At 34.5% G+C, this 24,425-nt stretch overlaps 1 protein-coding gene across 7 annotated transcripts in view; it reads right to left on the reverse strand.

Annotated features, from left to right (window-relative positions):
• Positions 1–7,636: 7,636 nt before the first annotated feature.
• The window catches only part of LOC18442667 (putative ubiquitin-like-specific protease 2A), a 48,420-nt gene continuing 31,631 nt past the window's right edge, over positions 7,637–24,425 (reverse strand). For 2 of the 7 annotated variants that reach the window (XR_016046792.1, XR_016046793.1), the window contains 7 exons: positions 19,234–19,434; positions 19,064–19,119; positions 18,844–18,981; positions 17,431–17,530; positions 13,014–13,133; positions 9,180–9,638; positions 7,637–8,666 (listed from right to left, as the gene is read on the reverse strand). Coding sequence is in view for 4 of the 7 variants with exons in the window: in XM_088854822.1 (XP_088710948.1) it covers positions 7,974–8,666; positions 9,180–9,638; positions 13,014–13,133; positions 17,431–17,530; positions 18,897–18,981; positions 19,064–19,119; positions 19,234–19,434 (1,714 nt within the window). In the remaining 3 variants the exon portion in view is untranslated. Of the gene's footprint in view, positions 8,667–8,849; positions 9,639–13,013; positions 13,134–17,430; positions 17,531–18,843; positions 18,982–19,063; positions 19,120–19,233; positions 19,435–24,425 lie in introns of all 7 variants that reach the window. The other 5 variants (XM_088854822.1, XM_088854821.1, XM_088854824.1 and 2 more) reach the window with 3 other exon arrangements.

The following is a 24,425-nucleotide window of genomic DNA, read 5'->3' on the forward strand; positions in this document are numbered from 1 at the left end:
TTCAAAAGCCTGATCTTTTACTGGTTTTGTTAGAGAGAGAGAGAGTAAAGCACAGAGTCACTGTTAGAAGGGGACCCGCTTCAATGCAGTGGAACGTGGAACTCCATCAACTATTTTTATTGCCGACAGTTCACTTCAATGGCAAAGTAATGATGGGACCCTGTGCTTGACCTTTTGCTCTCTTTTCTCTCTTCTCTCTCTCTTGACTGGAACGATAACGTTCCAATTTCTTATTCCGCAAAAATGGAGATCGAAGTTTCTGATTTCTAGGAGCATACTGTCTATATATTCAAATATAATCCAAGGGCAAATTTTTGGGGGATTGTACACTTTAACATGATTTATCTTTAATACAAGGATGTCACAATTTGATTTTAGCCATGAGATGTTTAATTGGATGGTTTAGAGTGTGTCATGAAATTCAAAAAATAAATTTGTTGGGCTTTGAATTTAAGTCACAATTACATCTATAGTCATTGAAGTTTGATGGACAAAAATAATTATGACCTCGTTGTACTTAAAAATAAATTGTGTTTTTGTATATTTTTTGAAATTTAGGATACCAAAATTTGGGGATGTAAGATCTTCAATAAGTATACCGAGTCTAAAAAGAAAAATTCTAAATTGCATTCTCTATGCGCTTGAAAATAATAAAGGAAAGAAAAAAGCCTATATAAGGTTGTAACTTTAAAATGTAGAATTAAAGATGCACCACAAAAATCTATCGGACAAGGTTGTTTTAATGTTGAAAAACTGTTTAGTTGATCATCTCGACATCGAGATAAATGAATATAAAAAAAAAAAGAAAAAAAAAGTCACAGAATAGAGCATCTTGCAATATAATATCTAGACCGTCCATTTTCAAGATTTTCATAAGTATATAGATCTAATTGATTTCCATTGTTGGAGTTCAAAATTTTATAAATAAAAATGAAAATAGATTTTAAGATAGTTTTAAGAATTTTAAACACCAAAATTACAAGATAAAATTTGGAAGTGCGCCTTAATTATATTGTTTAGCAATTTAGCCTCTTGCAACGATTTTAACTCAACCCCGTTTTTCTATGGGTGTTTTAAAATTTAATCAAAAGCCACGGGTTAAGTGTGAAATTATTCATCTTTTGTTGGTAAGCTGATAAATTTCTCAAAAAAAAGTAAATGTCTAAAGGTCGAACCAAGACATTTTTTTGGGGTGAGATCTAAGTGTCGAGAAACTTAAGTCCTCTTTTGAAACTAATTGTCTAGTGATTTTTATGACGACCCGGTTAGCATGTGGGACAAGCCCGCATCTGTAGAAATACGAGCCTTTTAATAAATCCATTTTTGAGATGGATTTTTTAACTTAATTTTTAAAGACATGTAATCTCTAACATAGAGATCATGAATATGAAAAAATAAATAAATTTTAAAAACTAAAAATAATAATTTTAACATTTGGACCGTTAGTTTCAATTGTTCTTAGATCGACCACCTATTTGCATCTATCTTTAAGATGGGTGCGTTATACTTTTGGATTGTATATGTAGAAATGCAGTCCAGCCCACATAAAACAATTTCCCTTCTTATAAAGTTCCTAAATTGTTAGCCTTGAGGGAGTAGATAACAGTGTATGAGTATAATATACACACCCGTTATAAAATATTAACATACCGTATACATTGTAGTATTCACCTTTGCAAGGTAAAAAGGTCAAGGCCCAAAAAATGATGAGGTTGAAAAGGTTATTGGCAAAAGATGATCAATGTTAAAATAGAAACGATCAGAGCTTAGTAAGATTATGTATAAAAAATGATCTATGTTAAAATAGAAATGATAAAAACATATTAAGATTATATATATATATATATATATATATATATATATATATATATATATATATATATATATATATATATATATATATATATATATATATGTATGGAAGATACTACAAAACGCCTATATGCGAAAATGAACATTAATCCTACCCTTATCAGTGTCTAAAGTTCGTTGTTCGGTAATTATTGTCTAATAGTTTTTCATTTTTTCATTTATTTTTCTGCAAATCAGAATGATATGAAAATTGGAGCATGTACTCATAAAAAGTATGCGAATCTACAAAAAATATCAAAAAAATATTTTACATGAAATAAATTGACCAAAATACCTCCGAAATGTTTTAGGGCATTTTGGTTAATTTATTTTTTACGAATTATTTTTTTATATTTTTATTAGGTGTGTCTCACTTATATGTATACACGCTCCAAATTTTAAGTCATTCCGATTTGTAAAAAAAAATGAAAAATAAAATACTACCGGACAATTGTGACCCATGATGAAATTTGGACGGTGATGAGGGTAGGCAAAATCACTATCAAATTTCACATCAGATGGTTTTAAATAATTGTGACCTCCCTGTACCAAAGGTAAATGGTCACATTGTATACAACCCCTTGATATAAATGAGGTCTAATGCCATATATACATTCGTAAAATAAAGATATCTAAAGTGAAAGAAGCTTTGAAAATAAATATTATAAAAAAAGATTTAGACTAGAAGATATACCCAAAGAGGTTTGAAAGTATATGGGAGAGATCGGCATATTCTAGTAAACCATGTTATTTATCAAGATTTTGAAACCAAATAAAATATCAGACGATTGGAGAAAAAACAAGTAGTACATATTTATAAAATAAAAAACAAGGAGATATACAAAGTTGTATAAAATATTGAGGGATCAAACTTATAAGTCACACTATGAAGCTGTGGGAGAGAGCGCATTAAAAAAACACTTCGGTTATATGTTAAGGTGATCAACCATTGGTTTTTTTTAGTTAGTTTGATTTACATAGCTCGTCCATTTCTGTAAGATGCATAGATCTAGTGCTTGGAATAATTGTTTCATTCTCCAAACTTTTAAATGACTTTATTTTCATTAGATGAACAATGTTTAAAAAAAAAAAAATTTCACCCACTAGATGGTTTAGTTTCATTACTAGAAAGGACTCATTTTAATCATATTTAGGGTACAAATTGAATTTTCTTTTTTTGAAATTGATGGTTGGGATGAAGAATGTGTGTATGCAAAATTTGAGGACGTACAAATGCCACAAACATGATTATCTAGAAATTTGATTGCGTTATATATATATATAACCCCCCATTCCCACACACACATACACACACATACACACACATACATATATATATATATATATAGAGAGACAGAGAGAGAGAAAAAAAAAAAAACCTAGTGTAAGCCCACTAGCTCATAGCTACATATGAACCCAATGGTCCAGATTCAATATGGGATGATCTGATAGTTACGACTTCATTTCATCTTTTAATTTTAACTTTTTTCTATTTATCCAAATCTCGTGACATTTTAGGCATCTATTCTTCTCATCAAGTGCACCTAAGAAAAATATTCAAAATTAATTCGTAATAAATAAATTCATCAAAATACTTCTACAAAATTTTGGAGGTATTTTAGTCACTTTATTTCTTGTATTCTCCTATTTTTAAAGAACACATGCCAAAATTTCAAGTGATTTGGAGCAGTACAAAAAAATTAAAATTAAAATACAAAATAGGGTCGTGGCCGTTAGATTATTTCAGATTGAATCCGGATTGTTGGGCTCAAAATATACAGCGTCTTTCATGTGTACTCTTAGTAATGTCGATATACTATATACAGCCTCTTGCATGTGTACTCTTAGTAATGTAGATATACTATCACAATGTGGTAACAAAGTGTAGTAATGTCGATATACTATCACAATATGGTAACAAATTGTGGGGATTCTACCACCACAACCCCAGCCCCTTTCTTGCATCATATCTATTATTTTGTTTTATTTTATCTTGTGTCATATTTATTATTTTATTTTATTTTGGGTAAGTGGGAAATACAGGGCCCTACCCGTTTTTATTTTATTTAAATACAGGCCCCTACCCGTTAAACCAAACCAATAACTGGGGCTCAAGTAGTCACAACCTCAACCCCATTCCCTATCATATCCATTATTAATTGAGATATAATACATATAAGATATAGCATAGAGGGAGAGAAGAGAGATGAGATGGAATAGTGTAGTGCATAATCTTTATTCTATGTTATTTCTATTTGAAATAATCCCAAAGGAACGATAGAATCCATCTTATTTACTTTCCTAATGGAATATAAATTGAAATTGGAATTCTTTCCTTATACTCCCCTCTACTAATAACCCAAAATTCCCATGGTATCTCTCATATTGAGTTCTCTATCTACAAACTTCCACTCATTTAAAGGGAGACCTGTCTTTCTTTCTCTCTCGATCCAATCACTGTTTTTACAGAGAGAATCGGTCTATAGCTCCTTCCTCATCTACCACTATCTTTAGCCATGGGGAAACGAAAAGGTGATATAGTAACCAAGAAGGATGATAAGAGAGTATGTAAAAGAAATAAAAGACTAGATTAAGTTCCAGAGACCAGCAGCTCTCTGGTTATTCATGAAGACATTCGCAAAGAGATGCAGAGCATGTGGGGGACCCAACATAGTGTCACAGTATGTGAAGATGTCTTGGAGCGAATTTTGTTAGCTCTTCCTGTGAATTCTATACGCAGGTTTGGGCGCATTTGCAAAACGTGGTGTCGGGTCCTCTCGTAACTCTCTCACCGTCTCCATCCATTGTTAACGCGGTGTCGGGTCCTCTCATAACTCTCTCACCGTCTCCATCCATTGTTGTTGTCTTAAAGGTCTGTGATATTTTTGGATCCTATTGCATTTCTCACCCTGACCTTCTGAACTCAAAGAAACCCCTCCGGTAGTTGGACTTATACATTAGACCCCTTAAGGTGGCTTGCAGCAATGGCATGGTGTGCTACTTCCACTTCCGAGAACGATTATTTGCTTTACTAGCTGACCCTTTAGTTAAGGGTGGTGCTTCTTTATCCTCAGTTGGTATTTCTGATGGTGTAATTTTTTTTTTTGTAATCATCGATAAAAAATAAGAACATTGGTCAAAAAAAAAAAAAGAAAAAAAAAAAGAGGAAGATTATTTGCTTTTAATGTCGATAATCCTGTAACCCAGGTTTTTACTAAGGTCAATATAAAGCCCAAAACACTAGTGAAAAGTGGGTGTTGGAAGTTATATTCCTCAATTATGAGAGGCTGGATGATGGTGGGAAGGCCAGTCCTCGGCTCCCATGCTTTTTATTCAATTTAAGAGGCAGTTGCAAAAGCGCATGGCAATGGGATAAAAAAAAGGGCATGCATCAATACTTGAGCTCTTGCCTCTCAGACCATCACTACTTGGATCAATAGTGAGGCCACTGTAACAACGGGGCCCATTTATGGGACTTCAAATTGTTTACTTTTCGCTTACGCTTTATTTATTACATCTTTTAAACTGAAAGAAATTGTTTTAATTACTTAGTGGATTTATCTGCCCTATAGTTTTCTAGTCTCAAAGGGTTATGTGACTTTTTTATCGTTATATTTCTTTGTGCTCCTGTGTTATTATCTTGCATGCTTTGTAGGCTTTTTTAGTTAGTTTGTCCTACGTTTAGGGCGTGTTTGATAACAGGAAGTAAGAACCTGAACTGAAAATTGGAAGTTACTAAAAAACTGTAAATTAGAAATTATTTGAAAAGTTCAAGGTTTATGTGTTTGATAACCTCCTTGGGAGGTTAAGAAGTTCATAGTTTATGTGTTTAATAACTCTTGGGATATATGGTAAATATCTTATATTTATATTTACATAGATAATAATTTAAATAGAAATATATAATATTTATTTTTAATATATATATATATATATATATATATAACAAAATAATGTATTATTTATTTAATTTATTATATAATATATATTTATATAAAATAATTTAGTAAATTGTACATTGTATTCTATATTTATTCTATTAATATATATTTTTCTTACATAGTATTATAAATATCTATTATATTTTATAATATTTATAACATACTATAACATATAACATATTGTATTTTATATTTATTTTTAATATGTATATATGAAAGTATCTTATATTACATAAATATATAATATAGTGTATTTTTTTATTTTATTATATATTATATATTATATATTATATAATAAAATATATTATATTAGATAAATGTACAATATATATAACATAATAATGTATTATTTATTTATTTTATTATATAATATGTATTTATATAAAATAATTTAGTACATTGTACATTGTATTCAATATTTATTCTATCAATATATATATTTATTATATAATATTATAAATAGCTATTATATAAATAAATAGAATATGAATAAAAATATTATATATTATACAAAAAAAATATCTATTATATAAATAAATAGAATATAAATAAAAATATTATATATTATACAAAAAAAATATCTATTATATAAATAAATAGAATATAAATAAAAATATTACATATTATACAAAAAAAAAAATCTATTATACAATAAAATATATACATATATCATATATAACATAATGTAAAATATAATGTAGTGTATTTTATATTTATTTTATTGATATATATATATATATATATATATATATATATATATATATATATATATATATATATATATATCAAATAAAATAATATATTATACATGTCTATTATATAAATAAAATAATATATATATATATATATATCATGGACAAAATAAAAAGTACCCTTTCCAAGTTCCATGGTTTACCATAAAACTTTACTCAAATAAAAAAGGTGAGAACTTCAACAGTAAACGAGATCTCTCAAATTATCTTCCACTTTTTATCAAACACATGAACAGCAATAGATAACGTTCCTTCTTCTTCTTCTCTAACCTGTTATCAAACACGCCCTTATACTCCTTCCTCTTCTAACCTGTTATCAAACACGCCCTTATACTAGGACGGGAAGGCCAGTTGTAAAGAAGATGCATGTTTTAATATATTAGTAGATATAGAAATATTGGGATAAATCGTATTTTAAATTTTTTTAAAAATATTTTTTAAATAAATATAGGTAAATTTTTTCAAGTATAAGAAAATGTCATATTCCCTACTTTTTACTTCAAATTAAGTAGTTAAAACTAAAAAATAGAATTTATAATACCTTACCTATGCAAGGAATTCTTGTTTATTCGGACACTTTCTGCAAGATAAATTAGTTGTTCTAGTCCAGCATAAACTACATTTTGAAGATAAAGATCTGCAAATAAAATTCAAAGATTTAGGAAACCATATTTCTTTGGACTCTAGATTTAAAACATGAAACCTCTAACAAAAAACTTAAGAAAAACAAAGATATTTCGGTATTTTGAAAATCTCTGGTTTAAGTTCAATAGGGCTATAAAAATCCCGAATATTCTGCATATATTAAGCTACGATTAAATGCATGACACATCATTACAATAAGACTGACCTGTTGCTAGAGAGAACGTAGGACAGGAGATCTTGAAAGACAGGGAGCTTGGGGTAAGGTAAAAGGAGCTTTAAAAAGATAAACACAAACAAGATAATGGAAGAGAAACAATTCACAAAAATCGAAGAGAATACAAGGAATATATCTAAAAGAAAGAAACATTGGAGAGAGAGCATTCTATAAATACTAGAACATAATTTCTATTCATGCGCCTCTGATTTTCCTATTTTTGGGTCATAAAATTTCAAATAAATTTTATGTTTAGTTTTATTCAAAACCTTTAGTCATCAACCCATGCGATAATCTACAATGCGTCAGAAACTTTTACAAGATCAGTCAAGTAAACCATAAATCTGCCAAACCAGATGAAACTGATATGATACAGAGAGAGAGGGTTAGCCAAACCCGAGCAACAACTAACGTCTTTCTCGGACGAATTTGAGCACCATGAATAAGCCTCCAAATCATTGCTCCAAAATTGCATCAGATACCGTGTCAGATACAAGAATGTACAAAACAACCCCCCGCCACCAAAAAAAGACTCCAAAAGAGTTGGAAAAGCATCAAAATTCCTGTCTCTCAGCCAGTCTCTGTGAATGCCTGCCTCTCAGGACCCACATCCAACCCCAGCTTCATCCGCTTAGGGCTAGTCATCTTCATCTGCTCCTCTGATAAGACCTCATCAGTTATCTCCATGCAGTCATCGTTTCCAGTCAAATCTTTGCCAGAATCTATATTTCCTGGCAATAAACCCCCATTTTCTGGCAGCTCGGGGTCCCGGATAGGAGGGGCAGGCAGGTTATCTGGGCAAGAGAAAAATGAGTCCCCACTCTCCTTGCTCTCAGCCACTGTATGGTTATTGTTATCATCTTCAAGGAAAGAGGCCTCAGTCACAGAGAGCCTTGCCCTCTCACTAGAAACTGACACTGGGCTCAAGGGAACACAGTCATGGTCTTCAGTTGAGGTGGGGGCAGGGACTGTTGCTGCTCGTTCATGGTCTTGGGTAGTGGGGTCCACATTGTGCTGATGAGGTGGCCAGACAGCCTGAGAACCGCAGCTTGATGAGCTAGCTGAGCAGGCTGATTTACTAGGTTGGGGGAAATGGTTATTGTGAGGTGGAGAGGCTTGGATTTGGAGTGATTCCTTTGAGCCAGAGATGACGTCCTCAGTGCATGCTATGGATGTTTCAGGACGTGCGATGTGAACCGGTTTCTGAGTGGGAGACAGTGCAAGTTCGGGTTCCATGGGCTCATTACCATCTACAATATAAGCCTATTAACAGTGGAGAAAGAAGATAACTAAGTCTGATTGTTATTGGAAAGGTACCGGGGAGATCTTGGCATTCTAAAATATGGAAAAAAAGGGAAAAATACTTTTATTTTTGGCATGCCATACAACACTAACATATAATAAATATGTATGCCACCGGGAAATCCACCTTTGACAGACATTCACCTGTTATAACGGACAGTGGCTTTCGACCTACATTCATATTTCGGCTGTTAATCTCCACTATCCGCCATTGGGAATGGATGGAGGATGTCCACAAGGAGTAGGGTGGCTAATTACTCAAAAGCGTGTGAGCCAGAGAGAAAGAGACCAACTAAAACCAGTTAAGGCCCTTTGCTGTAGGCAGCTTTTTTAATAAATATTCATGTTCTCACAAAAATAAAAAGAGAGAACCACTATGCACTCTGGAAAGCGGGGTAGTTTTGATGATTCAATAGAAGGTTTTGAAACCAAATGCAGCATCAGAGTTTCGTGATTAAAGATTATAATACTTACCTTGAGACGATTGAGAGCACAATCAAGCAGGGGCGGAGATGAGGCATCCTGGAAGGGTCGAGTTTGCCCATCAGGGGATGTAGCACAAGGAGCATCATGCATGAGAAAGTCAGCACATATTGTCCCACCAGCGTTGTCATGGAGGCATGCCTCATCTCCAACAACACCATCATGCACGGGCAAACTTATCAGTAAGTTGCTATTGCTTGATTCATTTGCTTCAACTGTGGAGTGAAAAGAATTGCCAAGGCACAGATTAGCTCCAGCACATTCCTCGGTTACAAAATCAATAATCTGGTCTCCAACTTCAGTATCCCCGATTCCAGTGGACTCATCATCTGAAGAGCTGTGTGAAGGAGGAATAGTTCGAATATGGTCATCATGGAGATCATAGATTAGCTTCTGCAGATGAAAGCGCTTCGAGAAAGCTTCGACAGGAGGAAACCAATCCTTTGTAAGCTGAAAAGAAGAACCAGTATGGTATTTTCAACCAATCCTTTTGTTACAACCAACTTACATGGCAGCAAAAGGAAAATGCCTAAAAAGGAAAATAAATAAATAGTTACCATATTAAGACCACATATAACGAAAGCTATGCCCATTTTAAGCAGTTGATGTAAAAGTACATTGATAAGGAATTCCATGACTAAATTTCATTCAGCCACAAATAGAAAACATGGGCATGAGGAATATAAACGATGAATCTGTGAGTTGCATGTGGCTAAACTTATCATCAGTTTGAGCAAAACAACAAATATCATTAAGCTAATCAACATGCAACATGATCAAATTACCTTATGGATGAAAAGCCAAACTACAATTGATTACACAAATAGAGGATATATTAACAAATGTACTTGCATATCTCAAATACCTCCCCTTAAACTGGAGTATGAAGAAAACAAAGTAGCAGTTTGTTAACTAAGTCATCATTCATGTCTCTAATCTAAGGACTTCGTGAAACAAATCTAAATCAGCCACTTTTTCATCAGTAACTGATTATGCATATCTCTAATCTAAGGACTTAGTGAGACAAATCTAAAATTCACCCTTTTTCAAAGATAATGCCATCAGGTAATCACCGTCATCAAAAAAGCACAGCCATGAAAGATGAAATAAAAGGACAGAGGTGAGGTGACACTAAAATCATATCCACCAAAATGTGGTACATAACAGGATCACGACTACAAATTCACTCAGCAATGCAACTATATCTAATCATACTGACTTTGCACTTGACAAGAACAAAATATGGCATGTTTTTTTTTTCAAGGAGCACTACATTCTCCCAAAAACATTCAACAAATAATGGAAGATCATCTAATATTTGGGTATCTCGTGCAATAAGAGCTGACAAAAGCCACAAATGGAAGATCGAATGAAGAAACATAAGGATTCCATGATAAAGACCTAACTAATACAATAGGACATGAATTATCTGTCTGGAGTTACTGCAGAGATTGACCAACTGTAGAACATCTGATAAATGATGGCATATAATTAGTCAAAATACATAAACTCCACCCACTAAATTTCTAGAATAAGTTTTCCATCAGGAGTTGAATGATTAAAATGCAGCAAAAATAGGTGTATCAACCGCCTTATTCCATAAGTTGATCCAAGAAAAACGTCGTACATATAATCCTATAGGGTAACCAAGATGCACCTAGATAATAACAACTCTCAAATTCCAGGGAAATATGAAAGATGTCCAGTATCATTCATTTGAAACTACAGCTAATGCACGACACAATCAAAGCAGAAATGCTCCAAACAGCGCCATCAAAATGAAGAGGGCAAAAGTATTTACAAATTGAATGTCTAATAAATCCAAAGAGTCCGCCAGACACTACCTAAAAGCCCCTGAAGCCCAAAAGCCCAGTAGGCAATGTATAATTTCCAGTTCCAACTTTCAAGTACTTCTAAGAAAACTTCACCTTTGTACCTATAACAACCTTTCAAGTATTTGGCTCGGTGTTTTAAAACCCCAACTCGCTCTAGGACTCAATAGGTGCCCGGAGTGAGTATTAAGTAGGCTCTCTGTGTCCTGACCAAATCAGGATATTTCACCACAAAAAGATCCCAAAAAATAGGCAAAGTTAAATCAAACTAAAGAATAGGAACAATAAAAAAAAATACAAAATATACAAAATAAAGATGAACTACATAAAAAATGAAGAATGATGAAAACATAATTTAATCGGCACATATTTAATGATACTATATGATAACCAAGGTAATATTTAATGACCTATAATTTATAAAGTGGATCGAGCTAGGGTTGCAAAAGTTCAGAAAGAAATCAACTTTGGCCAAATCCCAGTTTGAATCTGATTCTCCTCCTTTTTTTTCCAAATCTGATGTTTTGATTCCCTAATGGAGGTAAAAATATGCCTAGGGTGAAGTTTGAGTGCAATCGGAGCTCAAACCAGTGAAAAGATAGAAAGCGACGTCAGATTTCCACCCTCTCCCTCCCTCCCCCCGCACATTTCCTTTTTTTCCTTTTCCTCTCTAAAAATGTTCAGCTCGGCAAATTTCTGTGGACTCACTGAGTCTGAGAGAAAATTGTTGAGATGCTATAGTATGAGCCTGATGGAGTAAGTTATAGCGATCCTGCTACTGTGTATAAATATGCTAGACTTGCCCAATATTTCTCAATTAAATCGAGATACTTTGAAATCCGATGATGTTTTTGGTAGCAATCCAAGGGGTGCTCACTTTTGGACATACTTCATTTGCTCTGCTCCTTTTTCTGACACATTTGGCATGGTGCTAGAACCTTGTTCAGAGATATTTTCGTTGGTAGCTATATTAACTCAGGCATTACTAGCAACTAGGGCAAGTACCGCTACAGTACTCTCAGGATGAGTTTGAAAGGGGTTCTGGGCTCTGTAGGTTGTCGAGCCTGAGTAACTCAGTGAGTCCGAGTCAGACTGCTTTGGTTTGTGAATAGGGTCAGCAAAATTCGTCCCCCCAGAGCTCTTAATGTGAATGCACAAGCTAATACAATGATATAATTTGAAAAGATGATTTTGAAAAACTTTGTGGCTAGAATGTCATTAGCACTTTGCAGGTATAAATCATGTGATGTCTAAATTTTGAGGAGTAAAAGCATGCCAAGGAAACATGATCTTTAAGCACATAAAAAAACACACGGAAGAAATAAACTGCTGATTTACATGTTTACATGCAACATCCTAGTTGATGTATTCAACTCCACATTCACCAATTAAAAAGAAAACAAGCAAAAAAGCTCATATCCATTACATGATGTATGTGACAAATTTCATCAAGGCTTTTTTGTTTCTGAATTCTGATAGACGATCAGAAGTAAAAGGCCTATGTATAGTTGCACGTTTTACAACCAAACAGGTATCACCGCGAAATGTAAAAAACAAACATTTGATTTAATTGACACCAATGAATTCTCATATCTAGCAATAAAAATGCTTTCGACCAATTTCTTTTTCCAAACAGCAATGCATCAGGCTCTGGGAACCTGTGCTAATTCAGAATTTTTTATTGTATTAAAAGCGAAGGAATTATGCATATATTTCAAGAAGAAATGGTGTCTGTCTCAAAATTCATCACTTAATTTAGAGGCTTCACTTGATGGATATCTGATATATCAGAAAGCCTAACAGATATATAAAATTATGGATGTAAATGTGAATTTAATTCACAGCAACTCAAAGTTCAATGGATCATAATAAATAACAAATTTAAATTAAAAAATACATCTGCCACTGCACAGAAGAAAACAAATAATCATATATCAAGATATTATGAACATTATTTTTATGAAAATGTCTTCTATAAAGAGACTATACTTACAAAATTGGAATATTTAGTTATCTTGAAGGGACTGAAATTCGTTGGCACATCCCTAAGAAATAATTCCACATAATGCAGCAAGAAGAGACCACAATCAAATGAATTTTCCTGCTGAGGTAGCTGGATGTAAAAGGAGAAATCAGAATAAATGACATGATACATGTTTCTCCAGAAACAGAGAAAAGGTAACCAATTTTGATACTGAAAAATGAATTTTAAGAGAACGGAAGGAAATACAAGCGATATTAATGCTCATCGCAAAGAATGTCATTCTTGTGTGCATAATGCTGATGGCAGAAAAGAACTGAGTCAACTGACATAACTGAAAAGCAGTTTTACAGTGCACGAGAGGGACAAAGAAAGGATTAAAATCAACACAAAAATCACCAGGTAGAACACTAAGCTACACAATACACAGATAGGCATCAAACAAAACACAGATGGGAATAACAAATATATCATGACAAATATTTTTAGTCTATTTCTTCATTACTTATTACCACAATTCTTGGCTTAATATTTCTCATTCATTCAAATTTCATGAGCTCTTTTGTTTAGTAATATGATAAATGGAGAGCCTGCTACTCAGACTACGGAGTGTATGTAAATTATTGCCCCCATCTATTGTGTGTCTGAGGAGCATCGACGTCCAGTAGAGTTCAAGTATCTGAACTCGCATTTAAATGCTCAATATAACAAGATGTCGCACCAACCCCAATGAATAGGAGCATCCTCAGGGTAAATGGAACCCATATAGCAGATTACTGGATTTAAAAAAAACAAATCCCAATGGCATGGATTCAGGACCTAGTCAACCTAGATTTGTGATCACCCTCCATTCTGCACAACACATCATCACTAATCAAATCCCATTGGAGAGGTCATTAAAGATCCTATAGTGCACATGCGTCAGTAGCCCAGTTGTCCATATTGAATTGAACCATGAAAATGAGCATACGATTGAGAGGCAGGCAACTCAAAACTTTTTTTTTTTTGAGAAAAGGTTTAACTTGGGAACTCAAACTTGACAAACTCCTCGACAAAAAAAAACATGTGGCTACAGATCATTCTTCTTGAAACCCATGCCCCCATGAGCAACATGTCCACCTCTTGAACCCACAGCTGCCTTCACAGACTAAATGAAACCCTAGGGACAATGTTCAAAAAAATGGATGAGGCCATGCAGCCTAGGCAGGAGCCCAGACAGGTTAACCAACACCCCCCCCCCAACACAATAACAAAAAAGGCCGGGGTTTAGGCCCTTAGGGAGTTCTTAGGGCAGTTTTAGCACCCCCAAAGCCCATACTGGTAAATTCACAAAATAATCTATCTACAAACATGTAAAAATATGAAAAAAAAAAACAAAAAACAACAGGATATCAAATCATGACATATTATACAAAAATAATAATAATAATAATAATAATAATAATAATAATAATAATAATAATGAATAATAATATATATATATATATATATATATCAAATCCTAAATTCAAATTTTGTATTGCACTAAGCTTTTCAATACGAATTCAATATAGGTCCAAACCAGGAAATATTCACAAAACATTTCAAACATTTCAAGCTTTCAACTACAAACAAGTAAAGATATCATAAAAGAAAAAAAAAATTAAAAGAATATCAAATGGTTCAAATTATGATACATTATACCAAAAAATACCAACGCCTAATTCAAATCGGTGATCTTTGGTCACCAAAAGTCCTCTTATGCGACCACTCCAAGCTCCAAAAACTATCTCAAAGTATAACTTTTGTTTTTGCAAGAAAATTGGAAAAGTATTAATTTTTTCAATCTTTCCAAAAATTTCAAATCACAAGACTTTTTAGATTTTTCTCTCTCTAGGATGCACAAGAGGGGTTTTGGGGGGACTCGAATACCCTCCTGAACCCTTTTTACCCCCCTTTTTAGGGGGGGAAATCGTCAAATGCAATCATCCAAGGGCATTTTTCGGCCCTTGGCCTCCCTGCCTAAGAGATGTCGCTCAGGCGCCCACCTTAAGGCAAGAGCCTAGGCAGGCACCTAGACGCACGGCGCCTATTTGACCCGCCTAGGAGGTCGAATTTTTCAACTTTGCCTAGGGAATAGGGATGAAATATGTTGTACAGGTTTGAGGTCTGACACATACTGACACCTAAATGCAACCTATGAACTTACCCAAGTTGCACATACCTCTTCATCTCTTGCAAACCTTTTCTTATGAGAAAGGACCCAAGCTAATCCATGACTTCCTCCAAGAATCACCATAAGAGTACCAACCCAGTCTCAGTCATGGCACCCACATGCCCTTTTATACCTTATGCCCAGTGCATAAAGCGGCTAAAAGGCCTACTTACAACTAAATTTTGAAGGCAGCTGCTCATCAGAAAACCATGGGTTGGAGGGCGAGAAAAATTTACTCAGAAATTGCTAAATGTTTGAACAATAAAATGCAATGCCAGACACAAGAAAATGTTGAAACGAGCATAGACCAAACTATGAGTAGACCCTATCTCTTATGGTGAAGATGATAATGCCTATCCTCAGTGTTTTAGGGGTTTTTAGACTGATATTTCCATTAAACAGATATGGAATATTCATTAAATCAAGCAATCTAAATATGAGGACACACATTTGCCAAAACCATATTTTTTTGGCTCACATATTTGCCACAGCTTTCACCATTATTGTCATATATCAACATACTCTAACATAACAGCCAAGAATAGGTTCAGCACAAGGCAAAATACAGTTTCCAGATCCAGTGGGGACACAGAATGTAAGAAGCAGCAATTTCTTTGGATCAATAATATATCATGCAGCAACTTGAACAAGATTGATCTGTTTCTTTCAACACACTGTTTTTCATCTCACCTTTCAGAGTGTCCAGTATCGTGCGAACACTGGGAATATATAGTTCACATCTGAATCTAATAAGCTTCTCCATGAGCAATCAGAACCTTCTACGGAATTACGGGTAAAAAAAAACTCAATGCAATATTCACGATTCGCATTTTTGAAATGATTAATTGAGAGCTCAAATTTACTGAGACTTTGAACAAGATAGTGTGAGTTTCTGCTCTCCACCAAGACCTTGGTCTTCATGTCAATCTCACACTGATTGCAAGAACACTAGCAGTGATATGTAGATAACACCTGAATTTAGGATGGTTTTCCACAAGCAATCCGACCATTTTAAGCGATCTTTTCTCATGCTAAGGTTAGATATATTTATAGCATTGTCCAGGAGTATTAGGAGAGTTTCAAGCTTGGGTTCTTGCAGTCGTTCATGTGATTTTATTCGTGATATTGAGAAAAGAAAAAGATTATTCACAGTCCTTAACACTTGTGATCTCCATTCAATTCAAAAGTGAGGGGGGCCTGATTCATTCCAGAACAACAAATTCATCATCATAAAATAGGCACTCATGCCATCTTCATCGGAGGCTTGGAGTTGAAAAAGAAAAGGGTTCTTTTCGTATCCCCTAATTTAGTATGTATAGTCTCATTAAGGATTATGATTGTCATGTTTCAAATGATTCGATGGCTTAATTCACAAGAGTTCACAATGAAGTCCCATCAATTCTTAATGGGAGATTTCCATAAAATCGTTCATGCGATTTTATTCGTGATATTGAGAAAAGAAAAAGATTGTTCACAGTCCTTAACACTTGTGGCCTCCATTCAATTCAAAAGTGAGGGGGCCCTGATTCATTCCAGAACAAGAAATTCATCATCATCATAAAATAGGCACTCATGCCATCTTCATTGGAGACTGGGAGTTGAAAAAGAAAAGGGTTCTTTTTGTATTCCCTAATTTAGCATGTATTCTCACTAAGGATTATGATTGTCATGTTTCAAATGATTCGATGGCTTAATTCACAAGAGTTCACAATGAATTCCCATCAATTCTTAATGGGAGATTTCCATAAGCCACTACAATTTTTTTGTTCAGAGTTTTTGCTTTTGGCAGACTGCGAATTGCGTACCTTGAGTTTTCACATACATTATTATCTTTGTTCATTACCTGAATCTCTTATTATGTCCACTTGTTAAGACTTTGGACATTTAGGCTGCATTTGTGAAGGGTACATAATTCTTTGCAACGCATTATTCCTAAAATTCCTACAGTGGCCAACAAGGCATGGTTTTGTCTACACCTCTTGATGTAAAGCAAACATTCAAAACTTCAGTTTTAAGACTCCTTTTGTAAATGACTTCGAAAGAAACCTCCACCCCTTTTACTCTATTGTGCAGATCGAAATGGGAAACCACGCTCCTCGCAACGATTTTAATACGAGGAACTCCGACGCCCAGACTTAACCAAAGAACTCTTCTAGATTAACGATATACAATCAAGAACATAAACTACAGATGCAATATAAAAGTAGTAGCCAAATTATAAAGGGATAAATATACCTCAAGAGGTATAAATCGCATGTTTGAAAAATTCACTAATGCATTCTCACATGATTCCTTTTCTTCTGCGTGCCTTTCCTTCCATTCCTCCCAAAGATAACTGCAATTTCAAAAATATAATGACAAGAAATGTGATAATTCAATTATCAGTTTCAAGGTTGTATGCACTTCTCACACTTCTCATACATTAATACAATACACCTTCAAGAAAACCCCACTTGACACTTTACTTGAAAACAACACACATATAAAATTATCAAGAGAGAGAGAGAGGGTGGGGGAGAGAAATAGCACATGTACAGCATATAAGCAAAACGAATCCACTTGACAGGAGAAAGAATATATGATGTGCACTCTTTTCTCAGTCCACTCTTTTCAGTCAGGATTTGTTACTAAAAAAGACATCTTCAATATTCATGCAACTCACTTAAGTTTAATGGAATCCATAACTGCCTTTCTCAAATTCTATGCTGTTCATTCACATTGCAAATATTTTGATGCTCATTCCTCATTCTTCAGTAAAAAAAAAATGCTTCAAAAAGATTCCAATAAGACAAATAGAGCACTAGACAGGTACCAATGCCTACAATGCGTGCAACACAATCAGCCTTTCTTTACCAGCAATGTAGAAAAAATTGATCCGGAGCGGTTAACCGGGTATGGGGCAAGAAGCGGTTACTCGGTACTAACCGGTAGACTGGCAGGTTCAACCAGCCAAGTCCCGGGTGGTCAAAAAAGTGTTAAAAAAAAATTCAAAACAAAATCTAATAAAATATGAAAAGTATATTTAAAGCACGATTAAACAAAGCACATCTAACTGAAGTTGAAAAATAATGAAAAAAATGGATTTCAAAGAATCGACTTGCACTTAGGGCTATTTTTTTAATTTTCAAAAAAAGATGAGAAAAATAAAAAATAAGTATTATTGGCCAAAACAATTTCCAATCTTTGCCAAAATGATGAAAAACATTAAAAAAATGCATTATAACAAAATCTCTTATTTTTTGGGATTTTATATATTTTTTTTAATTTTTTAAAATACCCTGCCGGTTCACTAAAACTGACCGAAACTGGGCGGTTCCGGTTTGAACCACTCGATTTTTCCTACACTGTTTACTAGGAAAATTGACCTGTATTACTTGAAAACCAGTACTATGCTACTAATACATTAATTTGATAGCATATCAGGAATGAGAATCCAGTACCAAACATTAAAATTCATTACAGCATCAAAAAAAAAAATTTGTATTTTTTTTCATCAAGGAATAATTACTATTAAAAGTGATGCTGATGATGAATCAAAAGAAGGGCACCAAATGGCAACAACACTAAGGATTTTGAAGAAGATAAAACCCACTAAAGCTAGAGCCATTATCAATGTGTCTACTAAGAGATCCAGACAGGAAATCTAACCACGTTTTTCGGACTTGGCTATCAAACTTCAGTCAAGGAAAAGCATATATTACCCCTGAACAAGATCCTTGAGGTCTTTATGGCTTCCTTTGATTGAATCCAGATGCAAAACGCAAGGAACTTTGTGATCGTTGTCATCTAAAAGGCAACATATAAACCTTAACTCCCTTGAACAAGCGGGAAACAAAATATTATATAAAATGATTTTGTGGAAACTTGCCTTCTGATTTAACTACTTCGCCAGGATGACAGATAACCATCAAACTCCAATGATAGCTGCATTTCAAGATAGAGCGACGAACGGCTTCAATTATGAAGAATTATCATCAAAGAGTGGAAGGAAGATGGTTATTTTATTTGTTATTTACTAAAAGGAATGATAAGTCATACTTGAAATTTACTGGTATGAAAATGTAATCCTTTTTGAACATGTTTACTTTGCGTGTCCACTTCCTAACGCGCTGAAAAGCTGCCTTGCTTTCAAAAGCACAACCAGGATTCTTGTCCAGATCTGCTAGCTTTCGGAAGAAAAAACTATTAAAAAAATGGAACCTGTTTTTATCATGTTCTTCAAGCTTGCATTGAAGATACCTGACAGAGAAAACAAGGTTTTTTATTATCCCACAACTTCATACTCTAGAAAACCCAATACACAGATAAGCCAAAAAGTATTGAAAAAACTAATAGCACTGGAACTAGCAATACTATAATCAATTCAGTGCAGCACTCCTAATAAATGTTTAGAAATATCAGGTACTAACAACACATGTTTCATTAATCAAAATTACAGTAGACCCTATTCCTGAGGTTCAAAGGAAAAAGAAGGGTCTCATTCAGGTCACCAATTATCAAGAACAAATTTCTAGTTAACACGCATGACATTGATCTATGCTTACCATATTTAACTCATTCAATACTCAAGTAATTTCTACTCATGGTATTCAAAATCGCCTGTCTGGGCACATAGGCACCTGACTGTAGGCAATGTGGATAAACACTACCAGTAAGGGAGGCACTTCAAATGGAAACTAGCAATTGTGTCCGTGTAGGAACATGTACTCAATGTTTGGCATATACAAGGATAAAAGAATCGAATTTTGAAATCAGTAGAGCAGAAATCGGCCGAGTCCACTTGGACTTGGCCAAGTAACTCGGCCACAGCTTAAGGTGGAGGCTAAGTTGTAGCGAGTTCCAAGGCAACTCACAGACCCGCAAAAAAAAAGAAGACAAAATATTAAAAATGCAAAAAATTGGAAAGCACGAAATCAGGTTTTTGGATGATTTTGATACTGTTAAGATGGTATAGGAACTTTCATAGTTTTTTGCCTTTTTAAACTTTTTGAAATATTCAAGGAAATTTCAAAGTTTTTTTCCTTTTTAAACTTTTTGAAATATTCAAGGTCTAAATCAAATGTTTCAATGAACCATCTTTTATAAAGTTTTTTCATCTTTCTTCTAATGATTTCTTTTACCTCTTTTAATTTTTTGATATTATAAAGTTTCTTCATCTTTCTTCTAATAATTTCTTTTACCTATTTTAATTTTTTGATATTATAAAGTTTTTTCATCTTTCTTCTAATGATGTATTTTACCTCTTTTAATTTTTTGATATTTGTAACTGTTCTTTTACAAATGAAAAAATAATAATTTGGCGCCCACTCGGACAAGGCTGAGTAATGTGGCTGAGGTAAGCTTGAAATCCTTGTTTGAAGTTGTAGGGACAAGTGTAATTTTGGGTAAATTGATCTGTAAATTTAGATGTGAATGCCCAAGAGAAATAACACACTTACTGTAGATATTGTTGATCGATGGACTACAGTTAGTATTTCAGAGTTTGAATGTAAAGTCTGCTGTTGTAGTCTTATAGAGGACATTCTATTAATTATGAGATGTTGATTTGTTAAATTTTGATTTGCTAAATTTTCAATAAAAGAAACTATAGTTTGTACTTTATAGTGCACTACTCATTGTAGCTTCTATCAGTAATTTGCCTCAAAATGTGATAAAATTAAGTTATATTCTTTCTAAATGCTTTGAACATTAAAAATGAGTTTAACTTATGCTTTCCAGTAAAATTGGAAACCTGATATTGAATAAGTAATCATAATGATACAATAATATTGAATAAATCATTGTTATACCAATTGAGAGTAGCAAAAAGTCAGAATAAGTCTTATGCAGATAATGATATAAAGAACTTTCCTGTTTAAGACTGTACATAAGATGTGTGGTTTTTTTTTAAGTGTAGACCTCAATTTCCCCACGACAGTCATGGTTGTTGAGGCAGTTCCAGGAGAGGTAGTGTTAGCATGGGATAGTGAAAGACTAGAAAATCCATATGGTAGGGAGCACAGACCGTCCAACATATAATTCAGGGATTACAATCACAATCTTAGGAATCTCATTCCCAACTTGTTGGGATCACAAGATAAATCTTTCAGGGCTGAGCTCTACCTGAAAGGCAAAGATCCGCAAGTGGCCTTACCCAGAGCTCCCCTGGTAATGAACTCGAGGACCTCAAGTGCCTTTAAAACCAGGGTTCCCTAGTATTGGATTCAAGGTCCTGAAGTGCCCTTAAATAGGCCTCCCCTAGCATTGGAATTAAGGTCCTCAAGTGACCCAGGGTCCCTAGTATTTGGAATGTACATCCTTGAGTGCCCTTAACCAGGGCTCCCCTGGTACAGAATCGAGGTTAATCTGGGTTTCCCTAGCATGTGAATTGGGATTTTGAATAATGAAATTTGGAATCAAAGGATATATGAGGGATTTAGGCTAAGAAAAACTCCTACTATGCCAATCCATTTCACCGGACTGTCGAATTCAAGCTTCAAAAAATAGGATCATTTTGAGGGGTACTAATCGTTTTTTTGTATCATGTACGGTCATATTGGTCATTGAGGTCAACCATCGAGGTCCTAAAGATGACCATGCAGAGCCTGGGTACTCGATCCATCTCCAAGAGCATTATGAAGGGGCTACAACCATGGTCAGTCCCTCCTAAAAAGATGGATTAAGTCATTCTTTCCCACAAACAGTTCTCAAATTATGAGAAATTAACTTTCAAATATATTATCATAAGCCCCTAACAGCTGCCCATTTTTTTCGTATTTATTTTGCAGGCTAATGAAACTAAATAAGAGGTACAAAAGTATTGGGAGTTTAAATAAGAGACCCGAAAGTTGTTGCTAGAGGCCATAGCAGCCCAACCATTGATTAAATCTAGACAAGGGGCAAGCGATCGAAACAAAACAAAAAATCTGGACTTGTATTTGGGATTTATTTTATTAAATGATGAACATCATCATCATCATCATCAAAGCGTTTTTTCAACTAATTGGATCGGCTACATGAATCATGGTTTGTCATTTTGCTCTATTAAGGGCCATACTCTCGGTGAGACCATAAGTCCCCATATCTTTTTCCACTACTTCCAACCATGTCCTTTTGGGCCTACCCCTTGCCTTTTTTGAGCCTTCCACTTGAACTAACTCATACCTCCTAACAGGTGTTGTACTGGATCTATGCCACACATGGCCAGCCCACCTATGTCTACATTCTCCCATCTTGTCACCAATTGGTGCAACACCTAATTCTCCCGAAAGTATTCATTTCGAATTCTATCTCTTCTTGTCTTGCCACTCAACAATCTCATCTCAGCTACACTCATTCTATGGGTATGTTGTTTCTTGACCACCCAGCATTCCACCCCAAAAAGTAAAATGGGTCTCGTAGTTGTCCTATAGAACTTATTCTTCAGCTTCATTGGTATACGGCGATCACATAAAACTCAGGTTGAACATCTCCACTTTGTCCACCCAGCTCTAATTTTATGTGCGACATCTTCCTTGATCTCTCCATTTTCCTGGATTACCGACCTAAGATATCGAATATTAAATGATAAACATAAAGTCCAAAAGTTCAAAGGAGCTTGTTCCTGTCTATATTAATATGATGATACTAATATGATGGTTATGCTCTAATTCTCTCTTTATTCTAATCCACAATCATTATACTAATACCATGATCCTGATACAAATGGCCCAACTTCTCTCTTCATTGTAATCCTCAATCTGTTGAAGAAATAAAATTAATTCTTCTAGAGACATGGACAACTTCGGCCGTTAGCCTTAACCCATTCAACTTTCAAAATATTACTTATAAACATGTGGCAGCATATTTTTCTTGGGGATGTTCCTCAATATACTTTGACATCCATGGTGTTGAATAAAGATGAAAGGATCTCAAATGTGGCGCGAGCTATATAAAGCATGGCAAAGTCCGCTGAGTCAATATGGACAAGGATTTTGGATGACTAATAAAAGGATCTTGTGGCTCACGTGGCCATTGTGGAAATGATAAGATTCACAGTTACTGAATACTGATAAACGACGTGCTTAGGGACAACAAGTGCATGGATGCTATGGCAAAATCGCAGTCGTCCTTTATTGCAATATTGCTTTGTACGCAAATCATTTGACAGCTCTAACCTTCCATGGCATGGTCTGAAATTGGTTCGACTCTTGAGAATAGTTAGATACACCAAACCCTTCAGGGCAGGGAGGGGAAAAGAATTTTTGTTTTTTTGTGGGGGGGGGGGGGGGGGTGTCCTAGTTTTAGAACACCGCTTTAAACAAATGCATCAATTTTCATGTTATAAAAAAACTATAATGGAAAAAGTAAGGGTTTTTTCTCTAAAGTTTGTAAATTAATCAAAACTGGAATCCCTGGTTTCCTGCCTAGCACTTTCAAGGAAAGAGGACCCACCAAAGGCCACTAACAATTTTGAGTATTACAGGCTAACGAAACACAAAACACGAAGCATGTTGGAGCTATTTTATTGCAGTGATCAAATTCGGACTCAGCAGGCTGCCAAGTCTTGAAGAAAAACCTTGGGAATCAACCATGTTTCGCTGGCTCCCAACGTTCTACAGTTCAATTTTTTAAGACTTGGCCAAGTCGAGTTTCTTGACTAAAGTTCAGGATACCAGCCACTTCCAACCCAAGTCCTTGCTTTAAAACACTGATCTTATTGAAAGAGATACCCTAAGAAAAAAGTAAAAAGACCACCTATAATCAATGTTACCACGCCAAACCCTCATCCCATCTAATCATGCACAATGCATTAACAATTACCCCTTTGATTTAAGGGCTTGATTGGATGACAAATAATTATTTTATGAATAAACACTAATTCATCATCATCCAAGCTTTATCCCAATTATTTGAGGTCCGTTACATGAATCATTTTTCTCCATTCTTCTCTATCAAGAGCAACACCCTCAGTAAGACCAAAAGTCACCATATTTTTTCTCACTACTTATATCCATGGCCTTTGAGCCATCTCCTTGCCCTTTTAGAGCCTTCTACATGAACCAAATCACACCTCCATGAACATATACTAATTGATGTAGGGATTTAATGAAGAAACATAAAATTAAACAAATTCCAAGCAAAGAACAAACGCCAATTGAAGGAAACCAGGGTTTCCTTCCTAAAACCCTTACTAGGGACCAAAAGCTTCCTTTTCCTTTTTCTTCCTTTCAGAAGTCGTGTGAATCTCCTTTCAACCCTCTTGCAATTCC

This window comes from Amborella trichopoda, chromosome 13, assembly GCF_054954075.1.
Source record: "Amborella trichopoda isolate Santa Cruz 75 chromosome 13, AtrichopodaSantaCruz75HAP2 v2.0, whole genome shotgun sequence".
NCBI lineage: Eukaryota > Viridiplantae > Streptophyta > Magnoliopsida > Amborellales > Amborellaceae > Amborella > Amborella trichopoda.